At 36.2% G+C, this 11,704-nt stretch overlaps 1 protein-coding gene across 1 annotated transcript; it reads left to right on the top strand.

The window, feature by feature from the left end:
• Positions 1-673: 673 nt before the first annotated feature.
• LOC104597846 (amino acid transporter AVT6A) lies at positions 674-6,507 on the top strand. The gene is made up of 5 exons (XM_010259581.2): positions 674-1,960; positions 2,182-2,334; positions 3,640-3,843; positions 4,697-5,162; positions 5,988-6,507. Exons 1-5 carry the CDS (start codon positions 1,531-1,533, stop codon positions 6,124-6,126), a joined length of 1,392 nt encoding a protein of 463 aa, XP_010257883.1. The 5' UTR covers positions 674-1,530; the 3' UTR covers positions 6,127-6,507.
• The last annotated feature ends 5,197 nt before the right edge of the window (positions 6,508-11,704 follow it).

The raw sequence follows: 11,704 nt of genomic DNA, 5'->3' as shown, positions 1-11,704 counted from the left end.
GGTGAAGATGAAGAGCCTGGCTATCTTTTCTTTTTCTGATTCAGAAAGCTTGGTAAACAACATCTATATGGATAATGAAATAGACTGTCAAGTTCAAGCCATCAAACAGAAAATTCTACATCTACTATCCTTTTTTGATATAACTGTTATAGACCATGTAAATAGAAATATGAATACGGTTGCTCATGAACTTACTTATAATGCATGTAAATATAATATCGTAGTAGAAAGTGTGAACAGCCATAATACCCAATGTAATATGTTACTATAAGTAATGAAAGCTTTCTGAGTTAAAAATAAAATAAAAATTAAAAAAAAAAAAAAAAGACCTATGAGCTATGACATCTTCTTATGTGGGGGAGTGCGGAGTTTGTAAAATCTTGAATCTTTCGCCCCGGAATTCGTAGAATGAAAAGGTGCATTTGTCGTGGCTAGAAACAATATAGGGTTCAATTCAAAGTTCAAACACGAGATCAGTAAACTAATATGGTCGGTCCGTTCTTGTTGGCGGGAAGGTCTACCTGATTACCTGTATCCGTACAGTCTAATTGGAGGCCCAGTCACAGATCCGTATCCACGTAAGAAGATCAAGAAATGCAAGGGCAGCATTGTAATATTCGTTGCTGAAATATCTCCAGCGCTATTAAATTTGCATAAGCCGCTAGCCTTCAATGCAGACAGTATCATGTATTCATGTACGCGTTTAAATTGTCTTGACTTGGATCTTTCCAACGTAGGCGGAGATTGTTTGTATATTTCGACTTAGAGGGCTTTTAGTGCTTTAGCCGTCGACTGTGACGCTTTCATCTCCGTCGGATCGGACCTGTAAAAATTTCTTTGATAAACTCGAGTTACACCTTGGAATGAAGATAACTTCTACTTCCGATTATGGTTCAGTTTCACTGTTTCAGTCAAATCGTAGATAAGACGGTAGACTACTTGAACTTGATCCATGTGAGAAGCGGAGAAGCCCTTTTTCTGAGGTCTTAATAGTTGAACTTTATTTATTGTGGCTTCTTGTCGATTTTTGCGTGAAGGTGTCGGGAATTAGTTGCTTGCTTTCGTCGAACAATTGAGTTGATTTCGAAGTCTCATTCATATCGTGCTTTCCTGGTTTTGAAAATTCTCATTCGTATTGTCTCGGCTTTAATCGGGGATCCTTGGATTGTTTTGTCTTGACATCCTCAGCTGATCCCCCATTTGTCTGGCCTCTGGAGTAGATCTCTCTCCTTTGTGCGATTTGGGGCTTCTAATTGGAATTTCTGCTTATTTCTGAAATCTGAACCTTTAGCAAATAGCAACCCCTTTTTTAAGCTTACTGAAAACTCAAAGCAATTCTTAGCTATAATTCAATCGGAAGCTTGTGCCTTCCGATCTTCCATTTCTGAATAAGCCCTTTGTACAGCTCTTTTTTTTTTTTCTTTTTCCCCTAAAAAGTGATTAATTTTTTCGATTTTTTTTGTAAATTCCAAGAAATTATTGTATATTACTGTGTTACGAATTCTGTTAGGAGTCCTAAATCGTCAAAAGATGACTATCGGAAACGTTGCCCCTGTGAAGGAGAAGAGCTCATCACGAAAGAAAAAGCAGGTTGTTGACGAGAATGCTCCTTTGCTGCCGAGAAGGCAAGATGAAGATCTTGAGTTCCATGAGTTTAATGGTGCTTCTTTTAGTGGGGCGGTTTTTAATCTATCAACTACCATCGTTGGTGCTGGAATTATGGCTTTGCCTGCGACCATGAAAGTTTTAGGGCTTGGCGCAGGGATAGCTATGATCATCTTTGTAGCATTCCTTACGGAGGCTTCGATTGATATGTTGCTCCGGTTCAGTAAAGCTGGCAAAACAGATTCATATGGAGGAGTTATGGGAGACGCCTTTGGAAAAGTCGGAAGGGTGTTATTACAGATCTGTGTAGTTATCAACAACGTTGGTGTATTGATTGTTTACATGATTATAATTGGTATAGCTTACATCCACTTCATCTGTTTTGTTTCTATTTTCCTTTCTTATTAGAATTATATTCTCCTATAGTCTTAGCTTCTTGAAGTAGAAAGATAATGATTTATCGGAATAGTTTTTGTTTTTCCTTTCTCACCCTTCAATTAATTAAGAACTTTTATTCATGGTCTGTCGCATGGATAATTTTTACTAACTCATTGGTTCAACCACTTCCGTTATTAGGTGATGTGCTTTCTGGAACATCTGCAAGTGGAATTCACCATGCTGGTCTCTTGGAAGGCTGGTTTGGAGCACACTGGTGGAATGGGCGTGCCTTTGTTCTGCTTGTCACAACTCTTGCTATTTTTGCTCCATTGACTTGTTTCAAGCGTGTAGGCAAGTTTATTCGCAATTGATTTTATATTATTTATCGAACAAGCACTTAATTGGCATGAGATGGCCATTGCGGACTTGCAATAGCTGTTTTTCATTAATTTACTGATGAAAATGATCTCCATGATGCCATCATTTTTCTCTGCAGGAATTTAATTGTTAGAGGATTCAATTAATGTTGTCTAAGTAGATTTAGATATCCTTGTAAGTTTAATAAAAATCCATTGAGGAAGTGCTACCTGATATATGTCCTTGTTTCAGTTCATCTCTATAGTTTGAGTTGCAGTAGCATCTTGTTGAGGAATACATGGTCCTCATTCCTTAGGCCCACACTCTTGGATGGTCCTTAAATATTTGTCATTCAGAATAGGTTAATCCCTAGAGACCACGCATTGGCATGGGACAAGGTCGTACTGCCTCTCCATGCATCAGGTGTAACCTCAACCCTTACACTTTCACATTCTTATCATTAAAAATAATTGAAAATGTGTTTTCTTTTTGGAAGTGGTTAAGGGTTTTTTTAGAAACCTAAAAATGTTAAAGTGTAGTGTTTTTTTAACATTTTAACATGATTAAGAAAATGATTTTTCTTCTTTTATGCTGCAGTCCTTTAGCTAAAATCTTATTTTTACTTTATGTCTCATATGCATGCCTCCTATAAGATATGAGCTTTTTCACTTTATGCCTCGTATACATGCCTCCTATAAGATATGAGCTTCAAGGCATGCGATAGGTAGCACCCACACTATGCACTGTGGATCTCAGGGAATTTGAGCCTTTTAAGGCATGGAGGACACCTTGAATTATCTATATCAGGTAATTGAGCATTTAATGCAGTGCCTCCATGTCTTCTTGATCTTTGCTTGCTTCAAGGGAAATTCATGGCCTAAGCCTAACATAGCTTTCGGGAAATGACGGTATGTGCTCCTGATAGCATTCCAGTCGATTCCTCCATTATATTAGTTATTTCTGAATGATCTAGTGAGAGTTAACTTTTAAATCCTTGGACTCATTATTTAGCAAAATTAAACAAGATTTCAGTGGGAGCAGCCACTGTGTGCAAAAAATGCCAAAGGTTAGGTCTGTATCCAGTCCATCCCTCCCAAGATTTCACTGGAAAGCTTGGAACTTTCTTGCATTTTTCTTTCATGCCTTTGGGTTCTAGAGACTTGTTTGCTTGTTGATTTGTACTTTGATGACTAGGTTCTTGTACTTGCTCTTCTATCAAAGAACCTAAATAATTGTTTGTGTATCTATTGTTCAGACTTAAATTTTTGGAGGGAGAATCTCATGTTAATTTCTGTGCAGATTCATTGAGGTACACGTCTGCCTTATCAGTTGCACTCGCAATTGCTTTTGTTGTCATTACTGCTGGAATCACGATTGTCAAATTGATAAGTGGAAGCATTGAGATGCCCAGGTGGCTTCCAAATGTTACTGATATGACATCATTCTGGAAACTCTTCACTGTGGTTCCAGTTCTTGTAACGGCTTATATCTGCCACTATAATGGTATGCCATTATCATTCTAATATAAACACAATTATACACATGGCATTTATGGGATATGAAATGTTCATGCATTTTTAGTGAAAATGATCATGGGAGATATTTTTTTTCTAATTATTTTGTTTATGTACTTTGGTGAAAAGGGATGTTAATTTTCTGAGAATGGTAGTTTGCCTTGTTGGTCATTTGAGGAAATTTGGGTTTCACTTTTAGTCTTCTGCAGTTGAGGATATCTTTATATCCTTGCTGAATGTGGAATTTAAACTTGTCAGAGAAATAACTAACCTAGTGCCCACTTAAGAGGGCTTTGACATAGCAGCTTCTTGTTTTATGAGGTGGGCCCCACCTAGACATCTTATAAATAATTTTTGGTGAAAAGCCCAGAAAGCTCAAAATAGCCATCTTACAGCCAAAAATATGGCTTTCTACTGAAGCTTCTTTTAGTGGCTTCTCCAAAGCATCTCAGTAAAAGAAACTCAATCAAAGCTTTAGCACCCCCCGAACAGGCCCCTAAATAGACTGAGGGGCTGTTTGATAACAGCTGAAGTGTCTGAATTGAAAAGCTTATTGCTTTGTCTTTTAGTGAATAAGATTTTAAGGAGGTCAAGGGCTCCTTATTGGTTGAAGCTGAAGTTGGGTAACATAGTATAATCTAGAATATTTTATTATTTAACTATTTCTATCCATAAAAGACAAAACAATAAGTCATTCAGTTCAGTAACTTCAACTGTTATCAAACAGCCCCTGAGCTGATTGCTGCTTCTGAATGTGTTCTTTGTTTTTTGTATTTTTGGTACTATGCCTTTGGTTGTGGTTGGATGTTTAAACTTTTTCACCTTTTTTTTTATATTTGCAGTGCACACAATTGACAATGAGCTTGAAGACTCTTCCCAGATTCAATCAATTGTGCGAACTTCACTTGCGCTATGCTCAACTGTGTACATAACAACCAGCTTCTTTGGCTTTCTCCTATTTGGTGAGTCAACCCTGGATGATGTGCTAGCCAACTTTGATACCGACCTTGGCATCCCATTTAGCTCAGTGCTCAATGATGCTGTTCGTGTTAGCTATGCTGTCCACCTCATGCTTGTCTTTCCTATCATCTTTTTTGCCCTACGACTCAACTTGGATGGCCTCCTGTTTCCCTCTGCCAGGCCTTTGGTTTTGGATAACCAAAGATTTGCACTGATCAATGTAGTTCTTATGTCTCTCATCTTCTTGGGGGCAAATTTCATACCCAGCATCTGGGATGCTTTCCAGTTCACAGGTGCAACTGCTGCAGTCTGCATAGGGTTCATCTTTCCTGCTGCCATTGCTCTAAGGTATGTTACCTACTTCATGGGTGGTAATTTGTAGAAGTGGGGTTATTATCATTTTGGATGGTATGCTGTAGTTATGCTTAGAAGAATGCATTTTTTTGTTTGGTATTTTGATTGGTTTAGTTTTTACTTACTGATGGTAATCATGATTGGTTATGTTATGGACCTATAAATCCAATGAAAATTCAGTAGGCAATCTCGTCTCTGTAGAATGCAACACCAAGCTGTGTGTCTGTGTGTCAGCCTCTGAGTTTTTGTTTGGAAACCATTAAGTACCATTGAATAAAGTCAATAGGCAACGAAAGCAAAATGCCTTCATGGTTAACCTGATACATAATTTATTTCATTATTTTGATTTTCATTTTCATGCTAAAATAAAGTACTTTGGAGGTTTTGTCCCCATGGTTGCAAGTGTAGGCCTCCCCCCTTCACAAGTTCAAAGAATACAAAGAGTTCTGCTCATGTGATTAGTCTATTGCCCTTGTAGTTGTTAAAGTTACATGCTATGCAATTGGCTTCATCATTATTAATTATATTCTTTCAGCAATCAGCATTTTCTGTAATTGCTCCAAGTCTGTGTGTTGCAATAATCAAGTTCAGTTTTAAATGTTTATGGTTCTTAGTGTGGACAATTATCCCAATTGTAATGTGTTCAGTACTTTTTTTGTGGATACAAGTCACCATGCACTTACATGATGATGGATAAGTTTTCCTCGCCACTGCACTGACAGAACTGGTCTCTTGATACTTTGAATGCCCAAATGCCCTTAAATTTCCTGAATGATTTATTTCTGGGGGAGAGAACTATATGTCTTTTGGTTGTTTCAGGGATCCTCATGGCATAGCAACAAAGAAGGACAAGATCCTGTCTGTTTTCATGATTGTCCTTGCAGTTTTCTCAAATTTGGTGGCCATATACAGTGATGCCTATGCACTGATCAAGAAGAACTCGTCCCCACGATCCTGATCGTTTGTTGGAATGGACTTTCAGTAGAAAAACAAGATACCAAGGGCAGACTAGTACTGTGTACAGAAAGGCCCATGAATAGCAGGATCAGTTGGAATCCAAGGATGGTTTATGTTGAATAATATGGACACTCAACTCAATAATGATTAGTTGAGTTGCTCTGCCAAGTATGAAGAGAGTAAATTGTTGTACTGCTTTTTGAGCTTGATAGATGTGTGTGGATTGCAGTCGTTTAAATTATGAATGCAAATGCCTGTTTTTCTCCCGTATTCTTGGTGCACATTTGCTTTTCTTTTATGAGGTTCTCTTGTTCGTGTTGTTATTTCTTTTCTCTATGTAATGGTGGCAATATTGCTGTTTAGTTATCAGTTACTATTAAAACCTTGGTCCATACTCCATACCTCGATGTACCTCTCTCTTGTAAAAAAGCATCAAGAACATGCATTTGATTGGTTATAAGTTTTTCCAATATGATGGTCGAACCTCCCTTTTTACTTTTTATGATCAGGTGATTTCAATAGAAAGTTACTCTACAGGATGCTACACGAGTAGATATTCTTCCAAGCAACGGGATGAGCAAGACACAAAGTCCTGCACACTAGTACACTCTTGATGGTGTGCATGATTCCATTTTGTTTGTAGCCCATCCGGACTCCAGCTACTTACTCAACTATGGGGCTAATTGTCGAGGTCTTGTGGGGCACTTAGAATGGATTGAATAAGTCTACCAAGCAAAGCAACAATACAATAAAAGTTCACGAATTAGTAAAAAGATACTTTCTATTGCCATTTTCCTTTATACCTTAGATCCCTTGTGACCATTTTGGCCTTTTGGGATCTAACATAAAATAGATAAATCATATTAATAACTTTATGGTCATTTCTCATTTCCTATATTCAAAATATATACAATATCCCATCCATAACACAGGTTGCCATTTAGATGGCATACTAATGGCGCGGTCAATGAAATCAATTTTGACGCTATGGTATACGGGGTAGTACTACGCTTAGATATTTAGGGTTAGGGACCAGGTTTACCCTGCTTGGAATACATCCCATCTATAGATATAGTGCATTTGTATAGTTTTGTAATTTTCTATAAACTATTCTTATTTTTTTCTATGTAGGGGTGCCAATTGGACTGGATTTGGTTCAATCTGGTCCAGTCTAATGTGAGTCCATTACAAATGGATCAGGTCCAATTCAATCCAATCCAATGAATATTTTGGACCATTTTGGATCAGGTCTAATCTATTCAAATTCGTTTTAATTTAGATTGTTTTCAATTCAAACCTGATCCATTGATACTTATATTCTTATCTTATATTAATGGACTAGATATTGGCTTAATCCAATCTAATCCAATATAAATTTATTACTGACAGACTAGGTCCAATCCAATTTAATAAGTATTTTAGACCAAATTGGTCCAATCAAATATGCCTTGTTGGTCCGTCCAATCCGTCCAAATTGATTTTGGACTGGACAGGTTGATTATGATACATCATGGTTTTTAAAACTGACCCAGTGATCTAACCGGTCAGGGGTCTGGTTACCGGGTTGAACGGTTTGACCGTTCGAACCGAACGCTCGGCCCATTCTAACAGAAAATTCAAAAAAAAATTCAAAAAAAAATAATAAATGGTCAAAACCATTTGAACGGTTAATCTCCTGGTTCAGCGGTTCACTGACCAAAATCAACGGTTTTGGGGGAAAACAGAACCGATCAAGTGACCGGTTCCCAGTTTTTTCAGTCTGGTCCGGTTTTAAAAACCATGTGATACATTGACACCCTTACTTTAGGTTGATTATGATACACCTACTTTAAGGAAGATCAGTAATAACAATAGCTTATTTATGTGCTGTATGGTGCAGAATGCACAGCAGATAGTGTGTGGTTGTGTGAGCATGTGAAGAGTGGTGTGATGTGCTGAATTGTTGATCGATAATGCTTGCAACCAGCACTAGGGCTAGCAATATTAGAATAATTCGAAAACAACACCAAATTAGTAGGTTGGGTTTATCTTAATTGTGTTCACATCAAAATCATGTCTGCGTTAATTTTAGGTCGATCCATTTAACTCAAAAATGACTTGTTTAGGATCCAAAGTTTTAAGTAAAATCATATATGCATATTTGGATAGAATACTACCATAGGTAAGAAAGACATTGAATATTTTTTATGAATTTGTTTGAATAGTTGATGATTGAATGTTTCTTTTATTATTTAAAGTTATTTTTGTTTAATTTAAACAAATTAAGTGTGTTAATTTCGTGTTAATTCAGATTATATGTATCATTTAGTATAGAATCAAAATAGGTTAGTCGTATTAATTCAGATTATGCAGGTTGTGTTGTGTTATTTATATAATAAACATTTCAAATGCCTTCACCTAGAGACGACAGGAGAAACATGAACCAACACTCATCAATGGACTGGTCAGATTCGATATAATCACATAGGGTCTAGTTATTCACTTTAGTTTTTGAAAATAAGGAATTTGCTTAGTCGAGAACTCGTGAATTGTAACAAGTTTACAATGAGGGCATTAAGGGGTGTTCTGTAGTGTGGTTAAGAAATTGGGCGGTGTGTTTTTAATTACACCATAGTCTGAACCACACTACACTTATATAGGCGTTCTACAAGGTGTTGTGTGGTTCAGGCCACACCTTGTATTTTGATTTCGTGTATCTCATATACACAATGTGAGGTGATCTACGTCGTCAATCAAGAGTAAAATTTTTTGGTGCTTTTAAGCAAAATGCAAATCAATAATATGAATTAATTTAACATGTGGTAAAAATTTAAAAAAATCCTTTTGATATTATCAAAAGAATAAAAAAACTAAAAATTAATATAATAATAATAACAATACTAAATTTAAAAAAAAAAACTAATATTGATAAAAAAACTAAAGTAGTATAAAAATATAAAAAGCATACATAAGAGCAGTGTTTTAAAAGCCAACCCCAAGGCCAAACTATTTTTGCCTTTAGGTCACGGGTCATCCGTTCGACTATTTGGGTTGAATGGGTCAAACCGTTTCACATTACCAATACATCAATTCATACATGTATATGTATATATGTGTGTGTAGGTATATAAACATGTATTTTATTAATAAATAACATATAATTATGTTCCATATAGGCCCATCAATGATACCCAAAAATCCAATGCCCAAACTAACATTTGATTTGTTTACCTCGGATTCGGATGAGGTATTTATCTAATCAAATAGGATTCGGATGTTGCAATCTACATCCCATTAATAATCAGATCAGATTCGGATTTCATCTCATCTAATCTGGTTATATTATAATATGTATTGATTTTAATATATGAATTTTATATAATTATATTTAAAGTTATAAAAATATTTTCTATATAATATTATTCTATATGTTTTTTTTTTATTTTTATGATATTTTAAAAATTAAACAGAGTCAGATTAAATCCGAATCTGATATGAGTCCATTAGGATTCGAATTCGAATATGAGGTCTTCAAATCCGATTGGATTTCAGATCGGATTCAGATGCAGGTTTTTACTAGTCAAGTTGGATGCTAATTTTGTTGAATCTGATCCGATTACAACCCTAGTTCTATATGTAACATATGTATTATTTTATATTTAACTTATATTTTAATTTTTTTATTTGTAAAAAAATATTAAAAATGCAATTTGAGGCTAAAAAGAGTTTTTTTTTTTTGCAAAAACAGCGGGGCAAGGCACCTACAACATCTTGGGACGCATAGATATCAAAAAGTTACTGAAAAAGAAAAAAAAATCATCTCAATCGGACATTGGAGTGCAAAGTTATGGCCTCCCAAATTTTGCATATACAGTTAGTGTGCAACTAGTGACCCGATGACTAGGTCAAATGAATCATCAGTCCAACCGTCTAAGTTAGAGAGTTCTTTACCAAGTCAATGGTTTTTGACTGTACACTAGGTCGAATGGGATTAACGGTCCAACCATCTAGGTCAGATGGTTTTTGACCAAGTTAACAGTTTTCAACCATCCAACGATTTTTACTAAAACCATACCCAAAATCTCGGTCGGTTGACGGTTCGAGAAGTTCAACCAATAGGGTCAACGAAGGGTTAAAAACACTACATAAGAAAACTAATAAAATAATTACATAATAAAAATAAAATTGATTAATTATAATTTAAAATATTAAAAACAAACATACAAAACACCGTAACTAACACTGGGGCCATAGTACCCCGTGGTGTGGTTGAGGCCATGGGAAGAACCTATGGCCGCTATGTTGGACGTGGTGAAAACCACACCACAATATGGTGGGGTTTAAACCACACCACACCACATTTGAATGACTAAGGCAGTGTTCAGAACCGTGTAAATCTCGTGGATAGGACTGTTTCCATGGGATTTGGTCGCATTTGGTTGGGTGTGGACGGTATCAGTCCTATCCACACCCCAATATAGCATGGACAGGTCCCATCCACACCTCAATTTCTCATCCACGGCAAAATCTCGTGGTTGGGGACCGTCCACACTTGATTTTTGATCCCCCACTTCACACTTTCCTTGAAAGGCTACATATTATTTGTTTCACATGTTAATATTTTTATTAATAAAATATTAATTATTTTACTTAATTTCTTTTTAATTTTAGTGTTTTATCAATAAAATTATATTTAAAATATTTAAAATATGTATTTCTTTATTTTTTAATTATTTACTATTGTTTTTATAAAAAATAATATCTATTGGTTAATATTAATTCATTGATGCATTTTTCAATATATTTATCATATAAAATGCAAAAATTAGATATTTATGATTAACTATGTAGATCAAGGTTTTCAAACCACCGCTGACTCGGATGGTCGAACCGTTCAGCCCGGGAACCACCCAGGCAAGCGGTTTTGTTTTACCCCAAACCTGGTTTATGGCAAAAAATCATTGAAAAAGTCAACAACCCGTTGACCCGAGTGGTCCAACCGTCCACCAGTTCAACGGTTTTTTACCATTTTTTATTTTTAATTATTTTTTTAATTTGTTTGTCAGAACAGGCCATCCATTCGAATCAGACGGTCGAATCATCGACCCGAAAACTGGTGGCCAAAACGTTTTCGTTTTTAGGTCTTTTTTAAAATGTTGGTGTAGATCATTCATAAGTATATATGAGATACTTGGAATCAAAAAGTGTGGTGTGGACTGGTCCGCACCACGCCTATAAAACACTACTGTGGGTGTGGGTTGGTCCAGTCCACACAATTTATCCACAATTCAGAACAGCTGTGGACTGTGGTGTGTAGTGGATTGGTCCCTGCCACACGGTGTGGTGTGGACCAGTCCACACACACCAATCTCTCATCCACACTATAGAACACCCCGTAAATTAGGTATGACATAGTTTGAAACCCAACATAGCGTGGTTTCACCACGCTTCTGAACACCGCCTAAAGCAATGGATTTGTTGTTTACTTTTGCTACAATTACCCTATATTTTCATTTTGTCGTGTCTCAGCTGATTATGGAGATGATGGAAGTACTTCAAGCCCCGTTTGATTCACAGGAATAGGGGTCCGGACTTGGAAT

This window comes from Nelumbo nucifera, chromosome 4 (assembly GCF_055504915.1).
Source record: "Nelumbo nucifera cultivar China Antique chromosome 4, China Antique-T2T, whole genome shotgun sequence".
NCBI classification, from domain to species: Eukaryota; Viridiplantae; Streptophyta; class Magnoliopsida; order Proteales; family Nelumbonaceae; genus Nelumbo; species Nelumbo nucifera.
The sequence above is the reverse complement of the archived record's forward strand: the minus strand, read 5'-3'. Positions and strand labels throughout refer to the sequence as shown.